We start from the raw sequence: 13,950 nt of genomic DNA, 5'->3' as shown, positions 1-13,950 counted from the left end.
CCATCTTTGAGAACAGGGCACTCAATTGCATATTCTCTCCTTATTGGCTGTGGGTGCCACCACCTTTGAGGGCAGGGCAGCAATTAGCATATTCCCTCCTTATTGGCTGTGGGCGCTGTCATCTTTGAGGGCGGGGAAGTCAATTAGCATATCCCCTCCTTACTGGCTGTGGGTGCCACCATCTTTGAGGGCGGGGCAGTCAATTAGCATATTCCCTCCTTATTGGGTGTGGGCATCGCCATCTTTGTGACAGCGTGAGGGTCGATTAGCATATTCCCTCTTTATTAGATAAGATGTCATTCCCAGTGATATGCAAGCTCCATGAAGACAGGGACCTTTTTTTTTTTTTTACTATTTTCTCACTGTTCTATCCCAACACTGAATATAGTACCTAACACAATGTCTTCTAAACAATTCCATCTTAATGTGCTACTATCCCCTTAAACTCAAAGCATCAAAAACCACCCTAGTCCTTCCCCTCAAAGCAGTTCTCTTTCTGTTCCCTTCTGCCACAGGAAAGGGGAATACTCCTGTTGGCAGCTGTTCCATTCACCCTGGAACTCTGGAATGAAGATAATACAAAACAAACTCTAAAAGATCTTGATGGGCAAGGAGCATGAGTAAGGAATAAGCCATGTCATTCCACAGTATGACTTGCCTACCACACAACTGTCCAGCAATTTAGACACTTTAAAGGAATGCTTATTAAATCACAAACATTTTATGTCAACATTTTACATCATTATTTTATGTCTGCTGTGAGTATATGTTGTCAGTGGTAAATTCAAGAGAAGAAAATAATAAAATTGAATTATTATGTGATCTTGGCCAAACTATGACTCTCAATCCTCATTTCAAAGAAGAGCAACAGTAATATTTGACATTTCTCGAGCACTTATAATGTGCAAACATTGTTATCAGTACTTTATCTACATTGGCTCATTCCTTACAATGAGCATGAATTTCATCAAACTATCTCCATGGAGTTAAGAAGGAATTAATTAGTTTTCTAGCAAATAATTCTGAAATGTTAATTGGGAGTTTCCCAGCACAAATAATCTACTCTAACCTTAAATGATACATTCCTTATTTCAGACATTTCAATTTGAATTAGAGAGATCTTAAAGCATGTTTAAAGCAACAGAGAACCTGAAGTATTTGATCCCAGAGCTGGCAATAATAAAGAAGAAAAGATGATTGTTAAAAATAGATTTGTGTATATAACAATTTGGGAAAAATCTGGTCATCATAGTAGATACACCTTACCAACCATACTGCTGTGGGTGGAGGCTCCAAAGACCTTGCTCTCCATCATTAAGTACCTTCCAAATCTTTTTTGGGCCTGCCACCCAGGCCAAGAAACCAAACAGTTCTAAGAAATCCTAATTCCACTGGAATTAAGAATAATCCAAAATGATAGTGTTATATAAGAGATTGGATTAAATATAATCTAATATGATGGGTGCATATTTAAAGAACTTGGAAGACAAAACTTTAAAATAATCATTTGAAGGAAAAGGTAGTTGTCAAAGGAAACAATTTACTGTACTAGACCAATTTCGTGTGACCATAGAAGGTTTGGAACAGTCATTGAAAACCAGAGATTAAATGTGCACTTTGATTTTTCCTATTGTTTGTTTAATTTAGAATAAGAGTAGTTACTCCTATCAGCACTTCCTGTATTCTTCCAAACTCAAGTTATTTTTTTTTTCTTTCTGTGCCAAGCTCTTCCAAAATACCCACCATACTTCTATTATTCCCTTGCTAAAATATTAGTAATCATTAAATAAAAATGTTTTCTTAGTAACTGTATAATAGACATGTTAGAAAATATAGAATAATTGTTCCTGCTTCTATACCCTCCTTAATTCATGTATACTCTTTGCTCCATTGTAAGTTAAGTGAAAGAATCCTGTCCCAAGAGAAATTTAGACTTAGCTAACAAAATGCCTGATTGATGTATTTCTACTATATCCTGCCAGTATAGTGCAGATATTCAACAAATACCTGGAGGATAAATGAATAGCATTATTTTCCAGTGGATATCAATTATTAAATCAGTTCTAGGCTATCTAAAAAATATATTTTATTGATTTTTTAACAGAGAAGAAGGGAGAGGGACAGAGAGTTAGAAACATCGATGAGAGAAAAACATCAATCAGCTGCCTCCTGCACACTCCCCACTGGGGATGTGCCCGCAACCAAGGGACATGCCCTTGACCAGAATCGAACCTGGGACCCTTGAGTCCGCAGGCCGATGCTCTATCCACTGAGCCAAACCGGTTAGGGCAATTCTAGGCTATCTATAAATATAAAAGGCTAATATGCTAAGTGTCCGACCGTCCGACCAGTCACTATGACATGCACTGACCACCAGGGAACAGACGCTCAACACAGGAACTGGCCATTTACAGAGAAACGGCACCAAGGACCTGGCACCAACAAAGCAACACTTGGCTTCCCCCAAGTGGCACACAGGCCCTGACACAACCCTGAGAAACAGCCCACCAAATCACAGCAGATGCTGCCGAGACCCCATGGCGCAAAATGCAGCTCACAGCTGAGCCCAGCCCAGCCCAGAAATGGTAGCTGTGGGCACTGGGTAATGACATCACATAGCAACGCCCGGCTTCCTCTCCCTAGCAATAGGCCATTTAACAATAAAAAGCACTGTGGACCTGGTGCCCACAAAGCAACACTCGGCTTCCCCCAAGTGGGACACAGGCCCGCCACCACCCTGGAGTGATACCCCACCAAATCGCAGTCAACGCTGCCAAGACCCATGGCGCAAAATGAGGCCCACAGCCCAGCCATGCCTGGAAACGGTGGCCGTGGGCACCGGGTAATGACATCACGTAGCAATGCCCGCTTCCTCACCCTAGCAACTAGTCTTCTTAGAGTTTCTTCAGCCCAGGAACATGACTTGCTTATAGCCAGGTGGAAACATTTTACACTTTAACCAAATGTCTGTGAAGCGTTTTCCCATGCTTCATCTCATTTGATCCTCACAGAAGTCCTGAAGTAGGTAGACCGGAGATTTGGTGGAATCCTATTTTCTTTTCATTAGCCGAAAACAGATTGAGAAAGCTTAGAAACTTGACCCAACTGAAAAGAAGAAAGAAATGGTGGACCTTGAAAATCACTTCAGGTTTTCTCACTGCGCAGAATATAGTCAAACATTGCTGCAGGTAAATATTTTACCCTTTGTTCTCCCTACGTGAGCTACAATAATAATCTGTTTTGTGTTGATATTTACTGCTATGTTCCTGACAATTACCTGAAAGAGAAGTTGGGGTGCTTTACTGGGCTGGAAAAAGTTTAGCTACATCAGAAAGCAGGTCTAACTAAGCAAGTTTATCTATATATATAAAGCGCTTGCTGGCACCAATCACACGCGTGTGTTTCAATCTGTCATTGTGGATCGTGAATTTGGTTGACACTTCTATTACAGAGAAAGGGCAAATAGTGATATTAAAATATTTATTCTAATTAATTTCCTTTCAATGTGCATGAATTGGTTCACCTGGCCACTAGTCTTACTATATTTTTAAATATTCAGACAAAAGAATATAGAAGCTTGGTTCCAATGAGTAGAAATTTCACTTGAAATTCAACCTAACTCTTCAGCTAGTCAGCTTCTCTAACACACTTCTCTTTTACCTGATTGAGTGTAATTTAACTATGTTCCTGTTGGCCTCCTTCACTCTGATTTTCTCATGGTCACTCACTATGGTTGCATCAACTAAACTGCTCACCCTAGCTCCCAATTAAGCAGCATAGGAAATATTTACTAGTAAACAGCTTTGGCTCCTCCTATAGGAGGCCTTAGCTTTTAACCCACCTCCCAGATCTGAGATTCCAGAGCTGAATTTCCAAATTTTCTGTATGTAACTAGAAAAGGCCCAGAATTCTGATCTTAGGGTTTGTTTTCTACTAAGGTTCTTGCTCCTAGTACTGCTCTAGCCAATACTAGTGTAGGGATCAAATCCTACCCTTAACTCCCAGCCCAGTGACTGCATCTACTAGTCTGTTTGTAATAATACAGTCCAACATTTCTGAAATTAGAACTTTATCCTATCCCAAAGTCCCAGAAGGACCCACCTCCTACATAACAACTGCCTAACTGCTTTCTGAATATCTGTGCAACACGCCCCATGAATGGGGGATCTGCTGTCAACAAGTCAGGATGGCATCTGGGTCTGCAACCATTTGACTCTATACCTTGTCCAGCTCTTGATTTTTTTAAATATATTATTTAATTGATTTCAGAGAGGGAGAGAGCGATCAAAACATCAATGATTAAGAGTGAATCATTGGGGATTGTGCCAGAATCGAACCTGCAACCCTTCAGTCCGAAGGCCAATGCTCTATCCACTGATCCAAACTGGTCAGGACAAGCTCTTAATCTGAAATGGGTCATTCTCTGCCGGGGTCCTGCCCCAGCGGGTCCAGGGGTCCCCAAAGGTGTGGACGGAGTCGGCGAAGAAGGAAGGACACAGAGACAGTGTTCAGTTGATCAGCAGCCTAGCCAGGATCTCCAGCCAGGATCTCCAGCCAAGTTCTGGTCTGGATCTCCAGAGAGGTTCTGCTTCGGGTCTCCAGCCAGGTTCTGTGGCCATGTTCCCTCGCTAGGTTCTCCAGCCAGGTTCTGTCCAGGTTCTCCAGCCAGGTTCAGTCACTAGGTTCTAGTCAGGTTCTCTTGCCATATTTCTGTAGTCAGGTTCAGTCCAGGATCTTTTGCCATGTTCTCTCCAGCGAAGTTCTTCTGTCTGTAGGTTCTGTGTAGGTTCTGTCTTCTTGGCTCTCTTCTAAGTTCTGTCTCTAGGATCTTCATGTAAGTTCTGTCTCTTGCTGTCTAGTTACATCTGTATTTATACCAGTTGATTCAATCCTATCAATCTCTATTACAAAGGTTAGGGCGTTTCTTATCTCCATTCCAGGGAGTAAAGATTATGTAGCTTAAGCATGATTGTTCCTAGTTAAAGTGATTAATTACCCGCCTGGCACTTAGTTGAGGGGTTTTATTCCCTCCCTAACTTCAGGGAAAAATCCCTACCTGGGGAAACAAACTTTCTCGTGGAGGTGACCTTGGTTAAAACACACAGCGCTAAGGGGAGCAAACATATTAAGAACAGTATGCTATATATGCCAAGTCCCTTGAAACAGCAAGGATGGACCGGCTCCCGGCAATTCTCTCAGTATCTGATCCATCAACCACAGCAGATGTCTGGTAAGGTTGTGATATATTCCCAACATCTGCCTCCATAACACTATGAGAAGCTATCATATCTCTCTAGTCTTAAGATACAAGCACTAGAATTCTAATTATTTTTTTCTAAGCTGTTTATTTCCTAAAATTAATACTAGGCCTTTGGTCATTTGAAGTAATAGTCATCTTCTTTACCCATGATGGCAACTTAAAATATTAGCTAATGCTAAAGCATATATTACTATTTTTTATTTATGCTGATTTTTATAATATCTAACAATATCTATCTACAGATCAAATAACTTTCTTTTTTATATCTCTAGACTAATAAACAGCAATAAGACCATGAAATAAGATGTGAATCTGAATCCCAACTCTATCGCTGCCTACTTCCCTAAATAAGTAAGATCTTTAAGCTAAGCCCCAGGGTTCTCATTCACAAAATTGAAACAGATAATAACAAACTAAAGAATGGTGTGATGCACTAAATACAGTTCTTGGTACATAGTAAGCACTAAAAAGTTAGCAATCAGCAGCAACACCTACAGATTTACAATGCTTATTTGTAATATAAAGTATTAAGAGAAGGGTCCAGCCAGAGTGGCTCAGTTGATTGAGCAATGACCTATGCACTGAAGAGCTGATGGTTTGATTCCCTGTCACAGCATACACCTGGGTTACAGGTTTGATCCCCAGTCTGGAAGCAACCAATAGATATTTCTCTCTCTTTCTCTCTCTCTCTTTTTTTTTATTGCTTAAAGTATTACAAAGGGTAATACATATGTGTCCTTTTTTTCCCCCGCCCTTGACAATCCCCTAGCCTCCCCTACCCCCCAGTGTCTTATGTCCATTGGTTATGCTTATATGCATGCATACAAGTCCTTCGGTTGATCTCTTACCCCCCTCCCTCCTGCCCCCCAACCCTCCCCGGCCTTCCCGCTGCAGTTTGACAATCTGTTTGAGGCAGCTCTGCCTCTGTATCTATTATTGTTCAAAAGTTTATAATGGTCTTTATTATCCATGTATGAGTGAGATCATGTGGTATTTTTCCTTCATTGACTGGCTTATTTCACTTAGCATAATGCTCTCCAGTTCCATCCATGCCGTTGCAAATGGCAAGAGTTCCTTCTTTTTTAGAGCAGCATAGTATTCCATCGTGTAGATGTACCACAGTTTTCTAATCCATTCATCTACTGATGGGCACTTAGGCTGTTTCCAGATCTTAGCTATGGTGAACTGTGCTGCTATGAACATAGGGGTGCATATATCCTTTCTGATTGGTGTTTCTGGTTTTTTGGGGTATATTCCTAGAAGTGGGATCACAGGGTCAAATGGGAGTTCTATTTTTAGTTTTTTTGAGGAAACTCCATACTGTCTTCCATAGTGGCTGCACCAGTCTGCATTCCCACTAGCAGTGCACGAGTGTTCCTTTTTCTCCACATCCTCTCTAGCACTTGTCGTTTGTTGATTTGTTGATGATAGCCAGTCTGACAGGTGTGAGATGGTACCTCATTGCTGTTTTGATTTGCATCTCTTGGATGATTAGTGACTTTGAGCATGTTTTCATATGTCTCTTGGCTTTCTGAATGTCCTCTTTTGAAAGGTGTCTATTTAGGTCCTTTGCCCATTTTTTGATTGGATTGTTTATCTTCCTTTTGTTAAGTTGTATGAGTTCCCTATAAATTTTGGAGATTAGGCCCTTATCAGATATGACATTGGCAAATATGTTTTCCCACACAGTGGGTTTTCTTGTTGTTTTGTTGATGGTTTCTTTTGCTGTGCAGAAGCTTTTTATGTTGATGTAGTCTCATTTGTTCATTTTTCTCTTTAGTTTCAAGTGCCCTAGGAGCTGCATCAGTGAAGAAATTGCTTCGGCATATGTCTGAGATTCTGTTGCCTTTGGATTCTTCTAGAATTTTTATGGTTTCCTGTCGTACATTTAAGTCCTTTATCCATTTTGAGTTTATTTTTGTGTATGGTGTAAGTTGGTGGTCTAGTTTCATTTTCTTGCATATATCTGTCCAATTTTCCCAACACCATTTATTGAAGAGACTATCTTGGCTCCATTGTATGTTCTTGCCTCCTTTGTCAAATATTAATTGAGCATATTGGTTCGGGCCGATTTCTGGGCTCTCTATTCTATTCCATTGATCTATATGTCTGTTCTTGTGCCAGTACCAGGCAGTTTTGAGAACAGTGGCTTTGTAATACAGCTTGATATCTGGTATTGAGATCCCACCTACTTTGTTCTTTTTCAGGATTGCTGCAGCTATTCGGGGTCTTTTTTTACTCCAGATGAATTTTTGGAGAGTGCGTTCTAGATCTGTGAAGTATGCCGTTGGTATTTTAATGGGAAGTGCATTGAATTTATAGATTGCTTTGGGTAGTATGGACATTTTAATGATGTTGATTCTACCAATCCATGAACAAGGTATATGTTCTTCCATCTGTTTATGTCTTCCTCTATCTCTTTTTTCAACATCCTGTAGTTTTCTGAGTAGAGGTCTTTTACCTCTTTAGTTAAGTTTATTCCTAGGTAGCTTAATTTTTTTGGTGCAATGGTAAATGGGATTGTTTTTATAATCTCTCTTTCTGAAAGTTCACTATTGGTGTATAGAAATGCCTCAGATTTCTTGGGGTTAATTTTGTATCCTGCTACATTGCCAAATTCATGTATTAAGTCCAGTAGTTTTTTGATGGAGTCTCTAGGGTTTTGTATGTATAATATCATGTCGTCTGCAAATAAGGACAGTTTTACTTCCTCTTTTCCAATTTGGATGCCTTTTATTTCTTCTTCTTGTCTAATTGCAATGGCTAATACTTCCAGTACTATGTTGAACAGGAGTGGTGAGAGTTGGCATCCCTGTCTTGTTCCTGTTCTTAGGGGAAATGGTGTTAGTTTTTGTCCATTGAGTATGATGTTGGCTGTGGGTCTCTCTCTCTCTCTCTCTCTCTCTCTCTCTCTCTCTCTCTCTCCCCCCCCCCCTCTCCCTCCCTCTCTCTCCCTCTCCCTAAGCATGTCCTCAGGTGAAGATTAAAAAATAAAGTATTAAGATAAAGAAAACAGTAAAATACACTTTTTTTAGTTAACAAAAAAAGATGAAAGACAAGGTTGTTTAACAGTGATGGGAGATTAACTTGACTGGAAAAGGAAAGAACAGAACAAGGAAAAAGAATGGAAGAGACAGGATGAAGATCAAATAAATGACAAATAGATTTTACAAAGCAAAGTACAGTATTCTGTGAGCTTCTGGCAAAGGGGGCCAAGGATGCTGATTTTCCAGGAGGGCGGGCTCTAGAGAACAGTTAGCAAACTCTGCTCTTGCCAGTGTCTAGGAGACTTGGTTGAGGGGCAGCAGCACTTAGCCAATGGCATGGCAGGAAGAGAGCTTTATTCCATACGTTCCTCCTCAAAGGGGAAACTTTCATAATCATCTCTTGCCAAATCATTCTCAGCCCCACTCTCCTCCTAAAATAAAACAAATCTTCTCTCCTCTCCATTCCCATCCTTCAAACCTTAGTTCAAATGTAATCTCCTCTATGTGGACCTTCCCCAATTCACTCAGAGTTTCATGCTTCCATAAAAACATGTATTTCTCTTCTATCTTGCAAACCATAATACAGTTGTTCCCATCCCCTTTCCATACAGCCTAGGAGCTCCTTAAGAGCAAAGCCTATAACCTATTGGAGTTTGTACCTCCAATATCTAGCACAAGCAAGATGGGTGGAAGATGAGAAGCCCCTGGTACCCTGCACTGCTGCAGGCAGAAACATCAGGATCATGGCTCCTAACTATTTGGGCAACATGCACCAACCCTCTGTTTTAAAAACCTGAGGAAAGCCACAGATACTCAGCCTAGAAAAATACATACACATGCACTCACTCAAAAAAATAAAATAAGAAAAGAATAGTAAGCTAGGAGTCAAAGGATTCTGGATTCTACTCCCTGGTTCTGTCAAAAACTCCAAGTTCTCAGAGAAGGTAATTTCTCAACTGACAAAATGAAAATAAACTATCATTTGCCCTTCAATTATCCTTCATTAGATGACTGTTAACAAAAAATACACATAAATACTAAAAATGTGGAATAATTCTGAAATTAAAATTGATATATACGAGCAAATTGTTTTTTATATTGGCTTACAGCTTGCTACTTTTACAGCTATCTATTTTGCAAAAAGAACACACAAAAAACATGCTGTGAAATAAATTGACTGTTTACTACAATAGCTAAAAGAACTGTTGTTTTTTTCCAAAACCCCAAAGGCCCTCTAGTTTACATACCCAAGAGGGGTGAGCACAACAAGTATAAAGAAGCAAAGACGAATAATCCAATTAATTCACATTTGTTCACACCATTGACTACAGATTCCTTTGATAACAATATGCTTTTGTACTAACAAACCTGTAATACAATTGACCAGTATGCTTTGAGATGTTGAGCTTCTACATGTCTGGGATTCCTGATGGCAATCTGAATATTCTCTTCTCTCCAGTTTGACCTTATCATCAACAACTGTCACAGGTGGGTTGCAGTCAACAGAGCTCCCCTCTTCAGAATGGGAAGCTATGAAATATTCTAACTAATGAGTTCTAAGAGACAGACCTTCTGGGGCTAACTTTAATATAAAAAGCCATTGTCGTCCTGACCAGTATGGCTCAGTTGGTTGGAGTGTCGTCCAGTACACAGAAAGGTGGCAAGTTCGATTCCCAGTCAGAACACATACCCAGGTTACAGGTTCGATCTCTGGGTGGGGCACATAGGGGAGGCAACCAATCGATATTTCACTCTCACATAGATGTTTGTCTGTCTGTCTGTCTCTCCCCCCGCCTTCTCCCCCTTCCTCTCTCTAAAAATCAATTTTAAAAAAAACAACACATGTCCTTGGGTGAGCATTTTTTTTTTTTAAAGCAACTGTTAGGCAGTCACGTGAAGACCCTTAGGGGCTCCACAGAAACAGCATAAGTTAGGAATCCCTCCACATTTCAAGTCTGCTGAAAGTGGAAGAGGACCTGTAGACACACCCAGTCTGGGCTTCTGTCATTGCCCCTTCTCTACTCCTACCAGCAACCCAGCAGGGTCTTCCTGGCCAGTCTAGGCTCTTCTTTTTATCCATGCCAATCTTTTACAGATATTAACTGTAAAATAGAAAAGCAACAGGTTGTGTCTACGTACTCTGAATGTTTTGACTGTGGAAATACTATAAGAATTTTTGCAAATTCTTATCTGCTTAACTAGTTCCAGTGAACCAGAAATCCACAAAATTAAGACATTTTAGGGAAAACCACAACTTTGCTTTGTTGAGTCTTAAAGCGGGTATAGGTTTTTTTCTAGAAGTAAAAGCACCAAGGCAGAAATAAGAATGACCAAGTCCTAAATCTGTCCTTTTAGAACTCCACAACAGCAACAAACACATTCAACTCCAGCCTACCCCCATGTTCTTAGGCTTCTTGCCCAAAGCAAGAGTGCTTCTGACTATACCAGGAAAGGATGTGCTTGCTCGTCTTAAATAGAAATGCGTAAAGAACAAGTAACCAATTTATTTATTCATATGCCTGTTTATTTTAGCCAAGGATAATAAAAATGCCAGGCAACTTGGCCTTGTTCCTCTAAGCAACCTCTGCAGAGCTCAACAGGTGTTCTTCACTAATCAACACCTAGTCAGCTCTAGACCTACCCAACTCTTCCGTTTCTTTCAATTCTACCCACTATCATCCCTTAAGTCAAAGAAAGCCATATTTCTTGCCCTTCTTTGGCTCATCTTAATTGTAATGCTGTCTCTTTACTTTACCAAATGACCTCTAAGAATACTTCCTCTGGCTCGATCCCTTTGGCTTGGCCTTAATGCACTCCTCTTATCTTCTTGGACTTGGTCAACACTGTGCTAAATGATGCTTTCAAGAAAAGAGAAAGTAAACTAAATCTATCTGTGTCCCTCTGACCTGGAGCCAACACTTAACTATGCTTTCAAGGAATCAGAGGAGGAGACTATATCCACACTGGGGGAGCGGGGATCTGGATTAGAATAATTCACTTTCATAAAACACTCTATGTGTTTAACTTCACAGCATTAATAAACATTATCCTTAGCACTGGCCGGGTGGCTCAGTTGGTTGTAGTGTCATCTGTACACCAAAAGGGTGAGGGGTTCGATTCCTGGTCAGGGCACGTATCTAGGGTTGCAGGTTCGATCCATGGTTGGTGTAGTCAGGGCACGTACAGGAGGCAACTGATCAATGTTCTCTCTCAATCTGTTCCTTTCTCTCTCTCTAAATCAATATAAAAAAACATATCCTCAGGTGAGGATTTGAGAAAAATGTATCCTTATATTTGTATAAGTGCAATTAGTATGTGTCTCTTCCTGCCTGTACTCCCCACCAGACTAAAAGCTCTATGAGGGCAAGAACTATGTCATCTTGGATCATGATTAATTTCCCTACACCCTACAAATCCCTGGCACACAGGTCTAACTCAATTATTCTAGTCCAGTCAGATAAAAATGAACTAAACTTATGCCTCAACGAAGCTCTGGTATGAGGTAATACTTCCCACATTTCTGGATCTGTTATTAATAAGAACTGCTACCATTAATCTGGCACCATTCTATGATTTTTACAGGTATTCTCATTTAATCCACTTGACAAACCTATGAAGTAGGTACTATGATCATTCCCATTTTATGGGAGAGGCATTTGAGGCATAGAGAGGTTATATAATTTGCAAAGCATGTGACAGGGAAGACAAATCACAGGGGAGAGAGCAAGGAAAACAACTCAAATCATTCCATGTCTGCTCAACAGATGCTTCTATGTCCTAAGCATTATGTGGCCTGTTTCTGAGACAGCCACAGGGCCTTAGGGGTCCATAACTACTCACTGATGCACCATGGATGCAAAAGGCCCTGAGAAGTCTATAATTAGAAAATGAAAATTTAACTCACCTTCCACTGCTCCTCTGGAAGCAGCTTCACGACCACCAGATCCCCATTCAAGGCTCTATTACGAGCAACAATCCCATCAATAAAAATGTCTCTATCACCATCCTAGGTTGAAGAAAGAAAGAAAATAATTAGCTTACCAAAGCTTGGAACCAAAAATTATTTCCTTGGTTTAAAAACTATGAACTCCACAATCTGTCCACTGATTTAATAGGAACACTAGTACATAGCCATAAGCAGACCTAGAGGGAGCTCAGTCCCTTTGGAACTAACAGAAATGGTGACAAACACATAAGAGCAGATTAACAGAACACTAACAAATCACCAAGTAAGAGAAAATCTACTACAAGCAGATCAAAGACAAACAAAAAACACGAAGCAAAAAACTAGGATTGCGTGCTTTCATAACTGAAATAAGAAAGGAGTAGGTTATCCTTAGGTTATCCTTTTTATGTTTTAAATAAAATAAAGCATGCTGATATCTTTTCTACATCAGCTAAAAAAATTTTAAATAAGGGTAAGAGTAAAAAAAAAAAATAGAAGGTTTTCAAGAAAACAGAACAACAACATATAATCCCTCAAGAACATCAAGAGCTAGAGCAGCTCTAGAATGTGGGTTCTCTAAGAGGAAGTCAGCAAAATCCTACTCCCCCAAACCTCCCCCCCAGAAAAGTGGCAGAAGAAAATTGGGATTGTTTTTATAGATAGCAAAGTAGATAGAAAGAAAAGGAATGTAAATGAGATTCATAAAGCATTCTCATGTTCCACCTCTCTCACTGACCTAGGAGCAGGGTAAACTGTGAATGCAACAAGGCTTGGGTACTTTCACCCTCAATCACATGCTTATAAACAACCCACTTTAAGCAGTGTAGCCCCAGTGAACTCTGCAGGTACCGATTGCTAAACTTAAATCAGTGCCAGATTATGTTACAAAAATAAGCCAAATTTTACAAAAATACTTAAGTGGAAAACACAGCTAAGAAAAAGCATGCCTTCAACAGTTAAGTGACAAAATTAAGTATTTTCCAAATGTTTCATCAACAAACATGCAAACATGTACTCTTATTCTTTTATCATTCCAAAAGTTTATACTACGTGCTTCTTTTCAGAGGATAAGAGAGAAATAAAATGTTAATTTTTCTTAAATAGCAAACAGGCTTGGAAACTCAAAATTTTCTAATATAGATGCTATAGAATGGATTTAACACTCAACATACGACTACAGGTGATTACTATGACATGTTAGTCAAAGTTAAAATTAGCATTCCAAATTTACCACCCCCACGGGATTTTAGACACTCAGCAATTTTTATAGTTTCTGGTTACAAATCATTAGAGATCTTTTAGAACAGTCTTTCTGTTCAAGTTCCACTCTAGCCATGGGCTGGCAGCTATGCCTACATACTCTGCCAAACCTGACCCACCCTAGTCCCTGAGGGACAGCTACCATGTTAGCCACAAAGACAGAATTACCACAGTTGACCTCAAGACAAGCAAGAAAGAGGCAACCAGAGAGTGAACAACTAAAGTGTGACATACCACCATCAATCACTGCCTTCTGCAATTTGTAAAGCAATAGGATATCTCTGGCTTCCTAAGAATGAAAAAAGAGCTGTCTGCATGTAGGTCATCCTACCCATTATCATGTGTCAAAACATGCAGTAGATGCCTCTTTCATGAGCAGTTACACCACCCTTAGACAGCTCAGAGATTTAAGATGTAAGATGCTGGTATTGCCATATTTCTATCCCAGGAAACCAAGAGAAGCAGGCTGAGTTGAACTTCAGACAACACACAAATCT

At 40.0% G+C, this 13,950-nt stretch overlaps 1 protein-coding gene across 10 annotated transcripts in view; it reads right to left on the bottom strand.

Moving 5' to 3' along the window:
• The window catches only part of DIS3L2 (DIS3 like 3'-5' exoribonuclease 2), a 342,664-nt gene that overhangs the window by 266,286 nt on the left and 62,428 nt on the right, over positions 1–13,950 (bottom strand). For all 10 annotated transcript variants that reach the window (XM_059703557.1, XM_059703562.1, XM_059703561.1 and 7 more), the window contains one exon: positions 12,152–12,253. In XM_059703557.1, coding sequence (XP_059559540.1) covers positions 12,152–12,253 — 102 coding nt within the window. The remainder of the gene's footprint in view (positions 1–12,151; positions 12,254–13,950) is intronic.

Source organism: Myotis daubentonii, chromosome 7 (genome assembly GCF_963259705.1).
Source record: "Myotis daubentonii chromosome 7, mMyoDau2.1, whole genome shotgun sequence".
NCBI lineage: Eukaryota > Metazoa > Chordata > Mammalia > Chiroptera > Vespertilionidae > Myotis > Myotis daubentonii.
Note: the sequence above shows the minus strand (reverse complement) of the source record. Positions and strands in the feature narration are given on the sequence as shown.